The 15860-nt window shown below is 55.9% G+C and overlaps 1 protein-coding gene across 1 annotated transcript; it reads left to right on the top strand.

Moving 5' to 3' along the window:
* The first annotated feature begins 13259 nt into the window (after nucleotides 1–13259).
* Nucleotides 13260–15039, top strand: LOC102049477 (brain-specific homeobox/POU domain protein 3). The gene is made up of 2 exons (XM_055727504.1): nucleotides 13260–13429; nucleotides 13985–15039. The coding sequence occupies exons 1-2, from the start codon at nucleotides 13310–13312 to the stop codon at nucleotides 14888–14890; spliced, it is 1026 nt and encodes a 341-aa protein (XP_055583479.1). The 5' UTR covers nucleotides 13260–13309; the 3' UTR covers nucleotides 14891–15039.
* Nucleotides 15040–15860: the final 821 nt, after the last annotated feature.

Raw genomic sequence — 15860 nt, forward strand, 5'->3', positions numbered from 1 at the left:
TGTCCCTGCACAGAGTGGCCTGGGACGTGGCCACCCTCCAGCATTCTGTCTCCTCCTCTGCCCCACTCCCCAAATAGCCTTTTGTCTTCAGGGCTTTGGCCCTGCCTTGGGAAGGAAAGCAGCCAACAGCAAGTCCTCAGGACAAGGGGGACAGCGGTCCTCCACACATGGAGGGGGTTCGCTGAGAGCTCTGTGGCCACAGAGTTTGGAAGGGCAGCAGCCCTTGCTTACTGCAGCAGGGATCAAACTAGGACAGAGGGTGGAGAGGACACCTGCCCTCCTGCCCGGCAGAGAGGGGGATCACACTGCCCCTGCAGAGGCTGGCTGGCTCTCCGCTGTCCCTTTTCAGGCGTGGCTGTGGCAGCGGCGAGGGAACAGCCGCTTGGTGCCACTGCTCTACGTAGGTCCAGCTGCCACTCAGCCTTAAACTCGCTTAAACTCGCTAGCTGGTGGTGCCGTGGCCATGCAGACTGTGAGATGGAGGTGAGTGATCCAAGACATCCAGCAACCAACCCTGGGCCACCTGGCTTACATCACAGCTGGGATTCCCTCCAAGGTGGAAACATTTGGGATGGGACAGCTCTAGTCTCCAGGATTACATCTCCATGTCCTGTCAAAAGCTGAGGAGGTGAAAAGGCTCCAGTTCCTCCAGCACCTGCCAGGCTCATCTTCTAGGATGATGGCAGAGCTTCTTGCTCTGGGTGTAAGGACAACGTCCCAGACACCCATGCTGGGCTCCCAGCTGGTCCCCCATGTAGGGGAAGGAGCAGGGGGAAACTCTTTATTGAAAGAAAGGGGCTTCATTTGGACCAATTATTCTCAAACTGAGTTGGAGGAAGCCGTCATTTCAGCATTTCCTTTTTTTTCCCTTCCTTTTACATTTGTTGTGTGTGTTTTTTCAACACTCTGGCAATGGCTGAATATCACACAAGTGCCCTGTCAAGAGATATATTGAATAAACACTTGACACCCAAGCTCAGGAATACATGGCCCGTGGCAAACATGAATTATTCAAATGGAAATCAAGATAATTTTGCTTCTAACTCAGAAAACCAAGACTCTCTCTTTCCTTCCTTATTTTTCCTCTCTTCCTCTCCTCATTTTCTTCCTGTTCTTTCTTTCTTCCTTTTTTCTTACAGTTTCTTTCTTGTTCTTTCTATTTCCCTCTCTCTCTTGCTGGAAATCCTAACTGCAATAGTTTCTAGGGAACTCCCTTTGCTGAATAAACCAAGGTGAGGACCAGGAGGAATCTCCTTTGGATGAGGAGATAATCTGCATGTTTGTCCCCTGTGGTTGCTATATCCCTTTGGCCAGGGCTCATGAGCAGTGGGACCCCTGTGGCCAGCTAGACGTTGTGTCACCCAGCCAAAACCTCACCTCTTAGTCAAACACAACTTGTTTGGGAGAAGCCCGATGTCACAGCTGGCCATTGGGGATGCCTTTACGGCACGGCTGGGACCTTCCCCTGCTCAAGTCAGTCTCCTGCCAGCTGTGGGATGGGGTGGGCTTATGGCTTGAGGTGTTTGGGATGTTGGGGTTGCATGGGCAGAGCTGTCTGGGGAGGACCTGGGTTGGACTCATGAGACCAGGGATTAGCAGTGGGCTGAAGGGCTGAAAGAACGTAGAAGAACGGAGCCACAAAGTAGAAATAGTAGTGATGCTCAAGGCTAAAGGAAGGGACCTCTATTCCCACCTCTACTCACTATGTCCCTTCCCTTTCCTCTCGCTCTCTCATTTCTTAGAGTATGCTGGTCAGCAGCAGGTAGTCATGGCATCCACAGCCTGGGACTAAACGGGACACCGAAGCCCTGTTGTTTGCTGAGAAGAGCCAGAGGTGACTCTTAAGAAGGCTTTAAAAGTTGGATGCCTTGACCAGAGTCGTGGGCAGCAGAGGGGGCATGTCCTGTGTCCTCCCACCACCTGCAACGTCTCTTTCCAGCTGCTTGTGGACTTCTCCTCCATAGACTGATTGAGCTTTGGTGACTCCAGTGACTTGGTGCCAGGGAGCGCTACCTGCTCAGGAGTGGGCTGTGATTCTCCACTCAGTCATGACACAAATAAGAAAGAGTTTGTCTCCGCACAGAAACATGCTGGCTTTTGATACAGTGCTTTGGCTTACAAAGAAATACAACATGCTTGAGCCCTCCAGGCATACAAGGGACTGTTCAAAATGGTGCTTCTGGGCTTGTACAGGGCTTCGAGGTGTGCAGACTCGTGTAGCAACGCTGTTCCCATCGGTACCTGTAGTGCTTTAGGAGCCATGGGGCTGCAAGCAGTGGCAGAGGAAAAGCAATCCCACCAGCAGTCCGTGGGGTCTCAGCCACCAGGTCCTGGCAGAGCCTGACGGCAGGTAGGGTGGTGAAGATGCTTTCCATGGCTGCTTTTGTCTGGTCTGAAGCTGCTATTTTACATCTCGCCTCCCTCCCTTCCCTGGTAGCAGCCCCCCTGGGTGGGAGTAGGCTCCAGCCGCTCCATCCTTCCTTCCTCTCGCTTTCTCCAGGCTGCGATGCCGGTTCCCGCTCCTGGAGGATGCCGTGGTTCCCGGTGAGGTCGGGGCTGGCTGTCAGCCAATCACAGCCCAGCAGCGGGATCTAATGGCCCCGGCGCCAGCCATTTAAGAGGAGGGAGAATATAGGTCATCAGTGACATCATCTCTCGGAAGGGTGGGGGGGGGGCGGCTGAGAAGAGAGGGGGAAGCAATCGTTTAAATTTGGAGAGGAGCTAACTGGAAATTTGGGCCATCAGGAGAATAATGGGCCGAGAGGAAGAGATGGGTATATTAATAGAGCGGGTTTCTGTAAGAGCTGGAGCGAGCAGAAAGGGATGGAGAACCACAGAGAGCCTCTGCGTTGGCAGGCGTGTGTGTGCTGGAGCAGGCTGGGAGCTCCCAGGGGCCCGGGAGCATCAGCCTGGATTTCTGCATGGCCACGCTGTGCAAAACCTCCCTCTGCATCCCAGGAGCCCAGCAGGTCTCTCCTTCACCTCCTCATCCGATGGTCTTCCACCCCCGCTTCACCCCGTCCTGACCAGCTGCCCCTGCCTTCCAGGCACAGCAGCCCCGAGAAACCCCCTGAGGAACCCCAGTGGGTTCGTGGGGACTGGTGTGGAGTTGAGTGTGGGTCCCACTTGCTCCCCTCTGCCTAGCTGCTGATGCCATCCGTGCTCAGTTCCCTTCACCTGCAGGGTTTGCATGCTACATCAGGCAGATGCAACACCCCCAGGCAAGTTTTGGTTGTGTTTGTAGAGTAAGATCCTTGCCAGCCTCTCCCTGCTCACTCAGCAGGGGCCCAGAGAGACTATGGTATCTCCATCCTCGGAGGCATTCAAACCTCACTATGCAAAGCCCTCAGCAACCTGCTCTAACTGGCCCAGCTCCAAACAGGGTGTTGGGCTGGACACCTCCATATCACTCTTCCAGATCTGGGGCTCTATGCCCCTTCAAAGGGCAGAGGACCTGCAGACACCACCCCTCCGGGGACACGACCTGGGGATCCTTTTCCAGAAGGCAACACATCTCTGCCTTGCCCCATCTCACTTAACGGACGCCCGAGAGGTGCACCTCTGAGTAGAGCTGCACCTCCAGCTGCGTCAGTAAGTGGAAGGTGGAAGAACAGTGGGGAACAGCCCTCCCAGGTGCCAAAACTCTTTCAGTAGCATCTTACCCCATCAGTGCACTCCCTGGTGTGGTTTGACCTTCATCAACTGGTCCCCTGCCACAGCAAGCCGGGGGCGGGGCACCTGGGTCATAAGGCAAGTCCCAGAAAGCAACCTGCACGAGCCAAGGGTGTCCAGCATCCAGGACTATTCCCCTTTTTTCCACCGCTGGACCAAACACCCTTTGCAGGTACATTTAATGCTCTTCGCTCCTAATGAGCTCTCACTCTGCCTGAACCGTGGCCACCTCGATTAATTCCCCACGGCTGGTAAGTCTCTGTGCTGCTGCGGGGCTTTGCTGCGCTGCCCTGGCACTGCAAAGGAGGGAGAGGGGCAGTGCTGCCGGCTGAGAGAGATGCAGGAGTTGAATATGTATGAAGAGGGGAGGGAGAAAGGAAGGGGGTGTTCCCCTTGTTAAACATTTACCATCCCAGGCGGGTGATGTGGTATTTCCTACCCTCTAGGAATTCCTAGGGTTGACCAGAGAAGACCGGGGGCTTTCTCCCAGCCTTATCCCAGCAAAACCTTGTTCCCACGCCAGAGGTGTTTGCGGTCTTGGTGGCAGCAGTGTCCCTGGAAAGGTCTGACCTTTCAGGTGGGGCATGAACACAGTTAATCCTTTGCTTGTCAAGGCAGCTGGTGATGCTGGGGTGGGCTTGGACAGGTGAAAGCAGAGCTGGCGAAAGCAGAGACCTGGGATTTCCTGGGAGAGGAAGAAGGGCTTTATTCCTTGTGGAAGAACGTCTAATGGGGCTGAGTTTATGAATTCACTTTTCCCTCCTCCTTTTGCAGCCAAATAGCTATGGCAGCCACTGTGGACTGTCTTCTGGGAGCTCTTTCTTCTTTGGCTGAAGCAGGAGGTCAGCCACTTCTGGCCTTTTCCTATCAGCAACCTCCAGTGACCACCAGACTGAACACCGGCATCTGCCCTGTGCTCCTGTGCCTGGGCAGAGCTGGCGTCACAGCTGGAGCTGCGCAGACATGGGGTGTGTAATCACCTCTGGTGCGTGTGCAAGTGAAGTACTACTAGCGTAAATTTTTGGGGGAAAGCAATGCTACCTACTGTATCCTTTGTTTGCCCCAGGACCTGGGTCAGTTATTGTGGGTCTTAGTTGCTCATTGTTGACCTTGATGTATTTAACTGTGCTCACAGTGAGTTCCCAGAGAACAGCACTGAATTCCCTAAAAACCACAGTCACAAGGACAGTCCGGTTGGCAGACTGGGGACATGAGCAGAAATACTTCAATCGGTGGCTTGTGTTGGCAGGGGGGGATCAAGGCATCACTTCATCTGTGATATCCAGGTCAGACTGGCCAGGAAAAAATGGGAGAAGCTTCCCAAGCTGAATAGAAATTCTCATTTGCTTCTTTGCTGCTAGAGGAGTCTTCGTGGTACTACATGGGGCTTGTTTCATCTTTGGCAGTCTGTTCCTGACTGCTGCGTCTCTTTTTCCCAGCTCCTAATTTCATGATATTTCATGGAGGTAACATTTTGAGGTCTTTGCTGCTATCCCTCAGCAGTAACTTCAGGAAGAGGGCTGGTACTTGAAGGTCCTGGCTGACAATCTGGGCTGTCAAACTGCTTTCTGACCGTAATTCAGGGAGGACACTTGCTTAGGAGACAGAAGGGAGATGGTGGGAGCCAGGCTCCCCGCGGGCTGGGGCTGCAGCCACTGGCAATGCAGGGGCCACCGACCCAGCTCCCTGCCCCAGGAGCGGGGGGAGCAGGGGAATCGCATTCATGCCCTGGGTTTTCCTGGCAGTGCAAGTGTTCCCGAGGCAGTGGCATACTGCAGGAGAGATGCTCTATGCCCCTTCCCAGAGGCTCTGCCAAATTAATTGTGCTACAAATATGCACAAAAAGAGGAAAAGGGTGTGAATATCCCCAGCACCAAAATGATCCCCAAAGGGGATTGTGTGAGGTGACTTTGCCAGCTCCCTCAACATTTCATCAGGCAGCAGGATTCATCTCCCATGGCAGTGGACTCCCTTAAAAGAGAGGTCCCAAAAGAGAAGTCCTCTTACAACCGGGGAAGCCTCATGCCTGTTCCCCCTTAGTTTTCCAATCAAACTGAGCTGCTGAACTGTGCAAACAGAACAGCGTGAGCTGGGATAGATCCCCCAGTCAGGAAACAAGCTTTGTAAGCAGCTGAGCCTCTCTCAGGGGCAGATTACTCAACCACTTTGCTGTCCTCCTCTTTGCTTGGGCTAAGGGACAATTGTTTTCTTGGGCCCAGAGCTTCCAGTGCCAAAAGCTGGAGTGGAAATAGCCAGGAGCTATGTGGCATCAGCCACTGCTCTCCCGACGGCTGTTCAGGCTCTGGGCTGCACTGCTGCACATAGGGACCAGGGCTGGATGTAGCTGTGGTGGGGAAGGGGGACCTAATATGTCCACCCCATGGAGGACAGTCAAGGAGAAGTGTAGAGGGCCGGGGTAAGACCTCTTGTACCTCTCCTCGCACACCTCAGTCATACCCAGGTCGCTCTGAGTTTGGCCACCTTGCACACTACTAGCGTAAAAGCTGTAAGAGGCTGATTTGGGGCTGGGCTGGGCAAGCTGGGACCCTTGAACTTTTTGCATCCCACCTCTGCTGCTGGTGCCCACAGGCCCCTCTGCTGACCTTCCCACAGCCCATGTACCCTCATCCTGCTCGCTGTCCTGCAGCCAAGGTCTAAGCCAAGGCTGGACCATCCTGTGACTGAGGGGAACCTTTGCCCAGCCACTGTGACTTAGGGCAGGGAGCTGCCCGGGGGCCAGCGCCTCCAAGCCATGGGCACAGCCTTGACAACAGCAAAAACTGCTTTTCCTGCTGAACTGCTGAGGAAAATGCTCCCTCTGAGGCATGGAAAGAGAAACTTGGGATTCTTATGTAAAATAAAGTTGCTGGTACGGGGGAAGAGCCCCTGTTTTCCAGGGGAAAGCACATATTCCCACGGAACGCAAGCACACCCTAAAAGTGGGCTAAAACATGCCCGTTGCAGTCTGTGTGGGCTTGAAATGAGCGTGCTGAGCACAGTTACACAATAGAAAGGGCTCAGGTACTCACTGGCTGCAAACACATTTGATACGCTGGAAGGGTTGCGGGAGCCTATCAGACAAAGTTCCTTACTTTGCTCAGGCAGCCTATCAAATATTTAACGGGCTGCCATAGGCAATTACATTAGAGGAGATAGTTAAACACCCCCTACCCTAGGGCACCCCCCTGCAATGTAAATCAAACAAATTGGACTCTTTTCACAATTGACACACACGATTTTACTTACTGTAAATAATTTAGTATTAAAAAGTCGAGCTACACTTTGCCCCATCTGGATTTTCTTTTCTCTTGCTCTCTCTCCTGCTCTGCGGAGTTGAGCAGCGTGGACTCCGGGCTCCTAATGCGATAGATGGAGTGGAGGAATTTTGCTGCCTGGGTGAGCCGTTAAAAGATTCCCATTTCCTAATGGAAGAAACCACACTCAGGAAACTTGTGAAGTTGCCCATTTAAAACAGTCAGAGATGTTCCCTGCCAGCTAACAAGGGATGGGAAAAATCCCTCCCTCCGGAAGGACTTTAGTCTATTGCTGGTTGGCATCTCCTGGGGTCGTAGCAATCTCCTATAAAAGTTGGCTGAAAGGTTGCACTTTTTAATTAAAAGCTATCTTTCACGATTAGGCTCAGCGGGGTTTTAATCAGGATTTTTACAAGCTGGCTTGCAGCGTTGGCCTGCACAGATAGTCTCTCTTACACCTAAAGTGCTGGACCTGTGCATTAGAATATGCTGCGCTATTCAGACTAAGGAAGAGATCTCATCGTCATCAGGAGCTATTTCTGGATTCCTCTCCCAGCCTCCAGAAAAACAGGCATTTCGAAAGCATGATATTTTGAACCATGACTTGATGTCTTTCTCTAGTTCCAGCACAGAATTTGGGCTCCATTGAGTCTTCTGGAATGCCACCGTTTGCCGCAGAGTCACACTGGATATCACTTCAGCATGTCGCGATCGTGGGTTTGATCTCACTTCAAGTTTAAATCAGCACAAGTACCCTGTGCAGGAGAAATGCTCTCCTTGGTGCCATGGGCCTCGCTCAGAAGTGAGATGGCTGATAGAGTTTAGCTTAGTTAAAAAGCATTCGTGGTTTGATTTTCTGTTCCTGCACTAGAGCAGGCAGTTTAAACCCTCACCCGATCACAGTGTACGGACCGCTTACACATTCTCTGACAAAACCAATTTTCATCAGAAAATGTCAGTTCCAATGAGATTGAAGCATTTAATCCTCAAACATCTTAATTTTGATGGATGGATCCTCCCCAGGGTTTCCACAGATGGCGGTAGGTTGTGTCAGATCTGCCAAGCAGCCGAGAGGGGCCGAGGACATGCGCTAAGGGGAGCGGTGGTGCTGGGCAGGCAGGATGCTGCCAGGCAAAGCCCCAGGCTGGGCTCAGGCGGTTGCTGGCAGCGAGAATTATCGGCTATTTGGAGCTGAAATGCCGCGTAAGCCTAAAATTTCCAGCGTGCTAGAAATTCACCATTTTTGGGCTCCTTCCACCTGCTCAGGCCCTGGGGAGGACCACAAGGAAAGGGGAGGGTGGGATAAGGGTGCCCCTGCTTTTTATGCTGACTGGGTAGGGGGAGACCCCCACACACTGATTTCCTGATCCCTACATCACCTCACACAAGGTTTTCCAGGAACAGTCCTGATGGCCTGACAGGTGGATGGCTGTCCCCTGATGTCTCTACCCACCCTTTGGGGTGACACCCACCTTCAGCCGCCCGCCGGCAGCATTCCTGTTACCAGCCCACTGCTGGAAACGTGTCTGAGGTCACACAGAGTGAGCCAGGGACAGCTGAGCCAGACCCCATCCCTGGCAGTGTCCAAGGCCAGGCTGGACGGGGCTTGGAGCAACCTGGTCCAGGGAAAGGTGTCCCTGCCCACGGCAGGGGGTTGGAACTGGATGGTCTTATGGTCCCTTCCAACCCAAACCATGTGATGACTCTGTGACCTCCACTGACGAGAAGAAAGTGGCAGCAGTCACCTGGGGACAGAGCCATTTCCAGCCAGCACAGCTGTCTGCTCAGGAAGGGCCCCTGTGCTCCATCGTTCTGCAGATCCTTTTCCACCGGATCCTCTGCCCGAGTCCTGGAAAGCGGTGTCCCCTCTGCTCTGTGTTAGTGTTATGCTGGAAGCTGCTAATCGCTGCCAGTGGGTTTAATTGGTAGCTAGAACACACAGACCCCATTAAAGCCCGCGAGGGTGCCAAGGGCTCTCATTCAGGCACAAATGAAGGAGCAATCAAACCCACTTAGGTAATAAAAACAGCTGGAGTCTGGAGGCAACTGCCTGAGGCACCAAACCACATGGCAGGCAGGACAGCCCTCTAAAAAGTCTGCACTGAGTTATCCTTTGATTGAAAACATGGGGATTAGGTGGAGTGTTGCAAGGTTTTATTGGTTGGAGGCAGGAAGCCAGACCAAAAAATTATGGGTCATCTTCAAAAAGCAACAGTCCTTGCTGGAGAGCGTCTCCAAGATTATTTTTCCAGTGGGAATGACAAACGAGAGCATCTAATGCACTGGCTATAGATGTCATGATGCCCACAACATCCTTGGCCCCTTTTGATAACTTTTCAAGCCCTGGCAGATAACCACAACATCTGGCCATCGCAAGGAGCAACAGTAATGTGAAGGGCTTTCTGGCTCTTCATTTCTGCACAGGGATTTATCTCAGAAAGAATTCCCAAAGCCACCCAGCCAGGCTGGGGTGCCAGCTCTTGGCCTGGAAGCTGGATTTACACACACACACACAAACACGCACACGCGCACACACACACGGGATTTATTTTCAAAAATGTTGTGGTGTCAGTGTTTTTATTTGGTCTTAATAGGAGAGATCCTGACTCTCCTCTCTTTTATCCTGACTCTAGTGAAATACCTCCTGCTTCACGGATAAGAGAGGGGCGTCTGAACTACTGCATTTCTGTGGCAACGAGGGAGAGAAGCTAGTATAGATATGAAGAGACTGCAGCGAGCGCTGCAGAGCTGCCCCATGTTACTCAGCCGTAGCTGAGTGCTGACCACCGCCTGGAAGGCTGGCCCATTCCTCACGAGGTACGCTGTCAAGATTCAGAAGTGCAAAGGGATAAAGGAACAACCAGCTCACCTGCTGGGAAAGCAGTGTAGCTGTCACTTACTACCTCTGCTGTAGAAACTTTCCTCCTTGCTTGGTGTGTCACACATTTTTGCACACTTGGTTGTAAGACACCTGCTTTTCCCTACCCAGGAGGAACCTGGTAACTCCGGAATAAATCCAGGGGCTTTGAGACAGCTGATAGGGAGGGCACCTGCTCCCTTCCCTGCTGGGGCCAGCCCACACTTCTACCATGCAGGAGCTGGTAGAAGTACAGGTTCACCCATGGAATAGAGCGGGGAGGGCGTTCTGCTGTCACCGCGGTGCCTCACTGTGTCCCTGTGTGTGCACGCACATGTGTCTGTGCCTCAGTGTAGTGACGGTGTGTGCAGAGGTGCGTTCGGGGGTCCTGTCCTGAGCATCTCTTGCTCAAGAAGTTCATTGCCAAGATAAAGCAAATCCAGGGCAGGGTGATGAGGAGAAACTCAAAGGGAGGAGGCTTGGCTGTTTGGAGAAGAGATCTGCTAAACTCTGACACACAGGGGAGTGAAGGGAAGGGAATGCCATCTACTTCATCTGTTTCTTATCTCATTTTCCCGAATGAACACCCAAGACCCAAGGGCAGTAGAGTCTTTGGGCTGGCCTGGGACAGCTGTTTGCTGCTCCAGCAACCGTTTGAGTGGTTGCAAGTGAGGAAGATGAGATCAGAAATCTCCATGCACTGGTAAATGTATTTCTGTGCTTCCTGCTGAGCTTATTAGCCTTGTGCTGTCCTCGGGGTCTGAGTTAATTCGAGTCCTGAGCTTCCCAGAGGTGTGGAAAACCAGCTGCTGAGCCCCTCAAAGAGGAAACTCTCCTCTGACTTCCCCCTGCTCCAGCTGACTCTCTGAGTGATGTGCAGGAGCGGAGCATGCCCAGGTCCAATCCCAGAGTTCCCAACCTCCTGGGCACGTTCCGGGGCAGAACCTGGAGTCAGTTCCTTGCAGCAAAATGCCGCTTGGCACAAGGTTTGCCTCCTTGGGGAGAGTTAAGTCCAGGGCTAGGAACTGAAGTGCTTTCTCCAGCCTTCTTCCTCTGAGCCGCTGAAATGCAGAGTGAGGAGAAAGGAGGTAGAGGGATCACCAGGAAAAGCCCAACAAAAGAAATTGTGAAATACCCTGATAAAATCTTCTGGCTACCACAAGAGAGTTAGCAAACCCAGAGGTTGTCAGCTAAAGGGGAGACAAAGTGCCTGGGTCCACTGCAGAGCACCCAGGAGGGACAATTCCGCTGCACAATAATTCTGCCTGAGTCTCGGTTGCACAGAAATCTTCAAGGGAACCTCTCTGGCAGCCGCTCTCCTCTGCCCATCACCTGATGCTGCAATCTCTCCGCAAGCAGCAGAGGGGAGACCATGACTCAGAGCTGTGCTGGTAGAAAGCAGAAGGGGAAGAGGCTTCAGAGCTCCTGTCTGCTCTTGCCTGGACATAGTCAGAGCATCAGCGTGTTGGCAACCCCCCACTGCTGGGCCCGGTGGCCTCTGGCACACATAGGACACTTTAATGACCAGGTCTGCCTGAAGTGTGGTGGGTAGGGGCTGCCCGTGGACCCTCTCATCTCCCAGCCGTCAGGGACGGGGCTCTCGGGCAGTGCTGATGCAGTCCTTCCTCCAGGCAGACCGCTCCAGTCGGGATTCAGCTCCCGCTGGCCTCCCCTCCATCCCTCTGCACAACCAACGTGCTACCCAGGTCTGGTTTAGGGACCCTCTCTGTGCCTGAACCCGGGCAGCACCACACGTGGTGATGGTGGCTTTGAGTCTCCTCCACTGGACCTGACCTTTCCCGTGCGTGTCCAGAGCCAGAGAACCACCTTCTGGGGGACGGTTCAGCCCCAGACAAGGCTGAGCCAAGCTCAGGATTCTCCCTTCCGCGTGACACTTGCTGACCCGTCCGAGCCGAGGAGCTGGGCAGCATCCCCCTGAGGGGGGTGTCTCGGGGAACGGCGGTGGAGGCTCTGTGGGGAGGGGGGGAGTGGGAAAGGAGCCGGGAAAACTGGTACGAACCCCGACCCCAACCACCTGCGCCGTGTGTAACCTGCACACCTCGCTGGGGCCGGATTCCTGTGCGGGGCAAACACACGCTGTTCCCCCTCGGAAGCCCTTTGCTCTGAGCGCGGCCAAGCACACACCCCCCCCCAGCAGCCCCGCGCCCCCCCCCCCCCACGCAGCAGGCGCTGGGGTTCCCCCTCCATCGGCCCCCCCCACGCCCCGGGGCTGACAGTGCTGCTGTCTGGCACGCTGGAGCGGGTGGGGGGCTGCCAAGCTGCAAGGCGCCCCCCCCCCCCCTTCCACGAATCCAACGTGCAGCCACCAAATTTCTGTTCACATTTCTTGGCAGCGACGGGGTGACAGGGTCCCGGCGGCGGGCGGGAGGGGGAGGGAAAGGCTGCGGGCAGCGGGCGTGGAGACCCCTATGGATGGGTGAGCGGGAGGCTGGGCTCGGGCAGGGACAGGCGGCGCTGGGCTGGGGGGGCTTGGGGGGGGGGGGGGAGGGGGACTGGGGGCTGCAGCGAAGCCACGCAGCTGCTGGGCCGGGGCAGTCGAGCCTGGCAGCTTCTAGACGGGGCAAAAACAAAAAAGGGAAAAAAGCAGAGAAGTTGGGGAAACTTCTTATTTCATTGCGTTACGGTTTTTAACCCAAGGGCCTTTTTCTCTTCGGAAAGAAAGCGGGACGGGAAGGGGAAGGCTCCTCCGCCCCGCGGCTCGGGGCTGCGCGGCCCCCCGGCTCCCCCCGGGGACCCCGGCCCGGAGCCGCGGGCAGGGCAGGCAGGAGCCGGGCAGAGCCCACTGGGAGGGGGCAGCCGGGGAGCATCGTCGGCCGTGCCGGCCCGGGCCATGCCGTGCCGAGCCGAGCCGTGCCGTGCCGAGCCGAGCCGTGCCGAGCCGTGCCGAGCCGAGCCGTGCCGAGCCGTGCCGCAGCGTTGGTCGACGGCGGCATCCCGGGGCAGGAACGGGTCCTGGCGCCCCTCTCCCCTCCCTCCGCCGCCGGTGCGGGCTGGGGGAAGCCCGGAGCGACCCCCCATTCCCATCCCCGCGACGCGGGTGCCCGGGAGAGCGGCGCACCGGCGACACCCCCGGGGCTGCGCAGTGCCGGGGCGGGGGGGTAAGCCCCGTTTGGTGGGGGTACAACGGGACGGGGTGTGAGCCCCTGTCTGGAGAGGGGGTACAGCCGGGGGGTGTGAGCCCCGGTTTGTGGATGGGGTACAACAGCGGGGGGGGGGGGGGAGTCCCAGTTTACAGGGGGTACTGATCGGTTAGGGGGTGAGCCCTGGTTTGGGGAGGGGGTACAGCGGTGGGGGGGGTGTGAGCCCCGGTTTGGGGTACACCCGGGGGGGTGAGCTCACTGCCCGGGGGCGGGCGGTGGGAGGCGCCTCCCGAGACCCACCCAATGAGCGGCGGGGGGCGGGGGGGCCGCGCTATAATGCCGTTGATGCCGGGCGGCGGAGCCAGACAATACCGCGCCCCCGAGCCGGGCTGCCCGGAGCGCCCCAGCCCCGCTCCTCTCCCACCATGATGTCCATGAACAGCAAGCAGGCGTTCAGCATGCACCCCATCCTGCACGAGCCCAAGTACCCCCACCTGCACACCAGCTCCGAAGCCATCCGCAGAGCCTGCCTGCCCGCCCCCCAGGTAAGCCGCACCTCGGGGCTCCCCCCCGCCCCCCCGGCTGCCTTTCGGGGGGTCAGCACCCGGGGACCGCGCTGCGCCCTCCCCAGCTGAACTTCGGCAGCTGATGGTGTCCCTCTGGGCTGGAGTTTCGTTCGGGTTTTGGGGGAGTCCGTCCCCTCCCTCGCTGGGGCGGCTGGGCTGGGGGCTGTCCCGGCGCCGAGCGGGCTGGGGGAGCCGGGGGCGAGCTGGCAGGTCAATCCCGGGCTGGGGGAGCGCAGCCCCTGGGCCAGCCGGGCCGGCCGGTGCAGCAGGGGGTCCCTGTCCCCCACTGCGGCCGCTCTCTGTTCTGGGGAGGTCGCCCCGGAGGGAGGGTGGGTGCCCGGAGTCCGGCCCCCTGCTCCTGCTCCTGTTATTCGGTGGGGCGAGCGGGCTGGACTCGGTTCATCTTACCTGTCCCAGGCACTGCTGGAGGGGCAAAGTGGGATCTCTGTAACGCTTTCCTTGTAACCCTCTCCCGCTCTTTCGGTTTGTTTTTGCTCCCATTTTTATTACACCCCACCCCACCCCTACATCCAGATCCAGGGTAACATTTTTGCGGGCTTTGACGAGACCTTGCTGCGGGGTGCTGAGGCTCTGGCCGCTGTGGATATAGTATCGCAGAAAACTCACCCCTTCAAGCCGGATGCCACCTACCACACCATGAGCAGCGTGTCCTGTACTCCTACCTCATCCTCCGTCCACCTGCACCACCCGTCCGTGCTGACCACGCACCATCCCCACCACCACCACCACCAGCCCTCCCAGGGCCTGGACGGCGAGCTCCTGGACCACCTCAACTCTGCCCTCCCGCTTGGAGGGGTGCCGGGCCCAGACGTGGGCTCCACACCTTCACACCCTCACTCCCACATGTCTGCCATCAACCACATGGCCCACCACTCCCAGCCTATGAACATGTCCCACCCCCACGGCCTCGCTTCCCACGCTGTCATCTCCGGCCCCGAGACGGAGACGGACCCCCGGGAGCTAGAATCCTTCGCTGAGCGGTTCAAGCAGCGGAGGATCAAGCTGGGGGTGACCCAGGCGGATGTGGGCTCCGCATTGGCCAACCTGAAGATCCCAGGGGTGGGCTGCCTTAGCCAAAGCACAATCTGCAGGTTTGAGTCCCTCACCTTGTCCCACAACAACATGGTGGCCCTCAAGCCCATCCTAGAAGCGTGGCTGGAGGAGGCTGAGCGGGCCCAGAGGGAGAAAATGACCAAACCAGAGATCTACACGGGGGGTGACAAGAAACGCAAGCGTACCTCCATCGCCGCCCCTGAAAAACGGTCGCTGGAGGCCTATTTTGCCGTGCAGCCACGGCCCTCCTCGGAGAAAATCGCCGCCATCGCTGAGAAGTTAGACTTGAAGAAGAACGTGGTGCGGGTCTGGTTTTGCAATCAGAGACAGAAGCAGAAAAGGATGAAATTTTCTGCCACCTACTGAAGAAGGGGCTGGGAGGGCAGTGGGTGGAGGGTGCCTGCTGCCCCCAGCCAAGCCCGTCATGGTCCTGGCCCCCGACCTCTCCAAAATGGGCAGTGTTTTGGGGTTGTTGGCTTTTTTTTTGTTGTTGTTAAAAAAAAAAATTGGGGAAACAAGAAAAAAAGGAAAAATAAACCTCAAGAAAGGGAAACCCGCCCAAAGTGAAGCGAACAGTTTGGTGCCTGCTCCTCACCCCCGGGCGAAATGGCCCTGCTGTTATGACTGGTACAGACTGCTTTTGTAGATAAAACTGGAGAAAAAGGAAAAGACAAAATGAAAGGCCAAGGGGGGGAGTTTTGGGGCACGTAGAGTCAGGGCAGCAGTAGCAGAGCCCGGCGGGTCTTTGTTGCCCCTTCCTGGCTCAGCTGGGCAGACGGGGCCGTGGCACTAGTGGCTTTCTCTCCAGTGCCCGATCCTCTTCTTTTAAAAAACTAAAAAAAAAAAGAAAAAAAAAAAAGAAAGAAAAAAGAGAGGAAAGAAAAAAATAAAATAAATAAGAAAGAAAATGAGCTCGAAGCCGCCCCCGACGGCTGTAAATATGGAGGTGCCGGCCCGTGCTCCCCGCGCTCGCTGCCAGGGTCCCCACGCACACCCGCGCACACACACGCACTTGCATGGTTTTGTTCGCTTTCCCCTGCCCCAGCAAACCCATCGCATTTTCGCAATAAATTTTCTGTTTCTACCTCATCGGCTAAATTAAAAAAGAGAAAAAAAAAAAAAAAGGATTAAAAAGAGAGAAAGACAATTTGGCACGTCCCTGGAGTCACGGTTTGTTCGGGGAAAATGGAGATCTTTTTTTGCTTTGATTTCACTCAAACTGTTCGATATCCGTATGATTTCACTGTAAAAAATCCTACGCTTCGACAATCAAGTCATTGGGGCTCACAGGAGCGGCGCGGCCGCGGCGGGACTGGCCCGGGGCAGCGGGGGGATG

Source organism: Falco cherrug, chromosome 15 (genome assembly GCF_023634085.1).
Source record: "Falco cherrug isolate bFalChe1 chromosome 15, bFalChe1.pri, whole genome shotgun sequence".
Lineage (NCBI taxonomy): Eukaryota > Metazoa > Chordata > Aves > Falconiformes > Falconidae > Falco > Falco cherrug.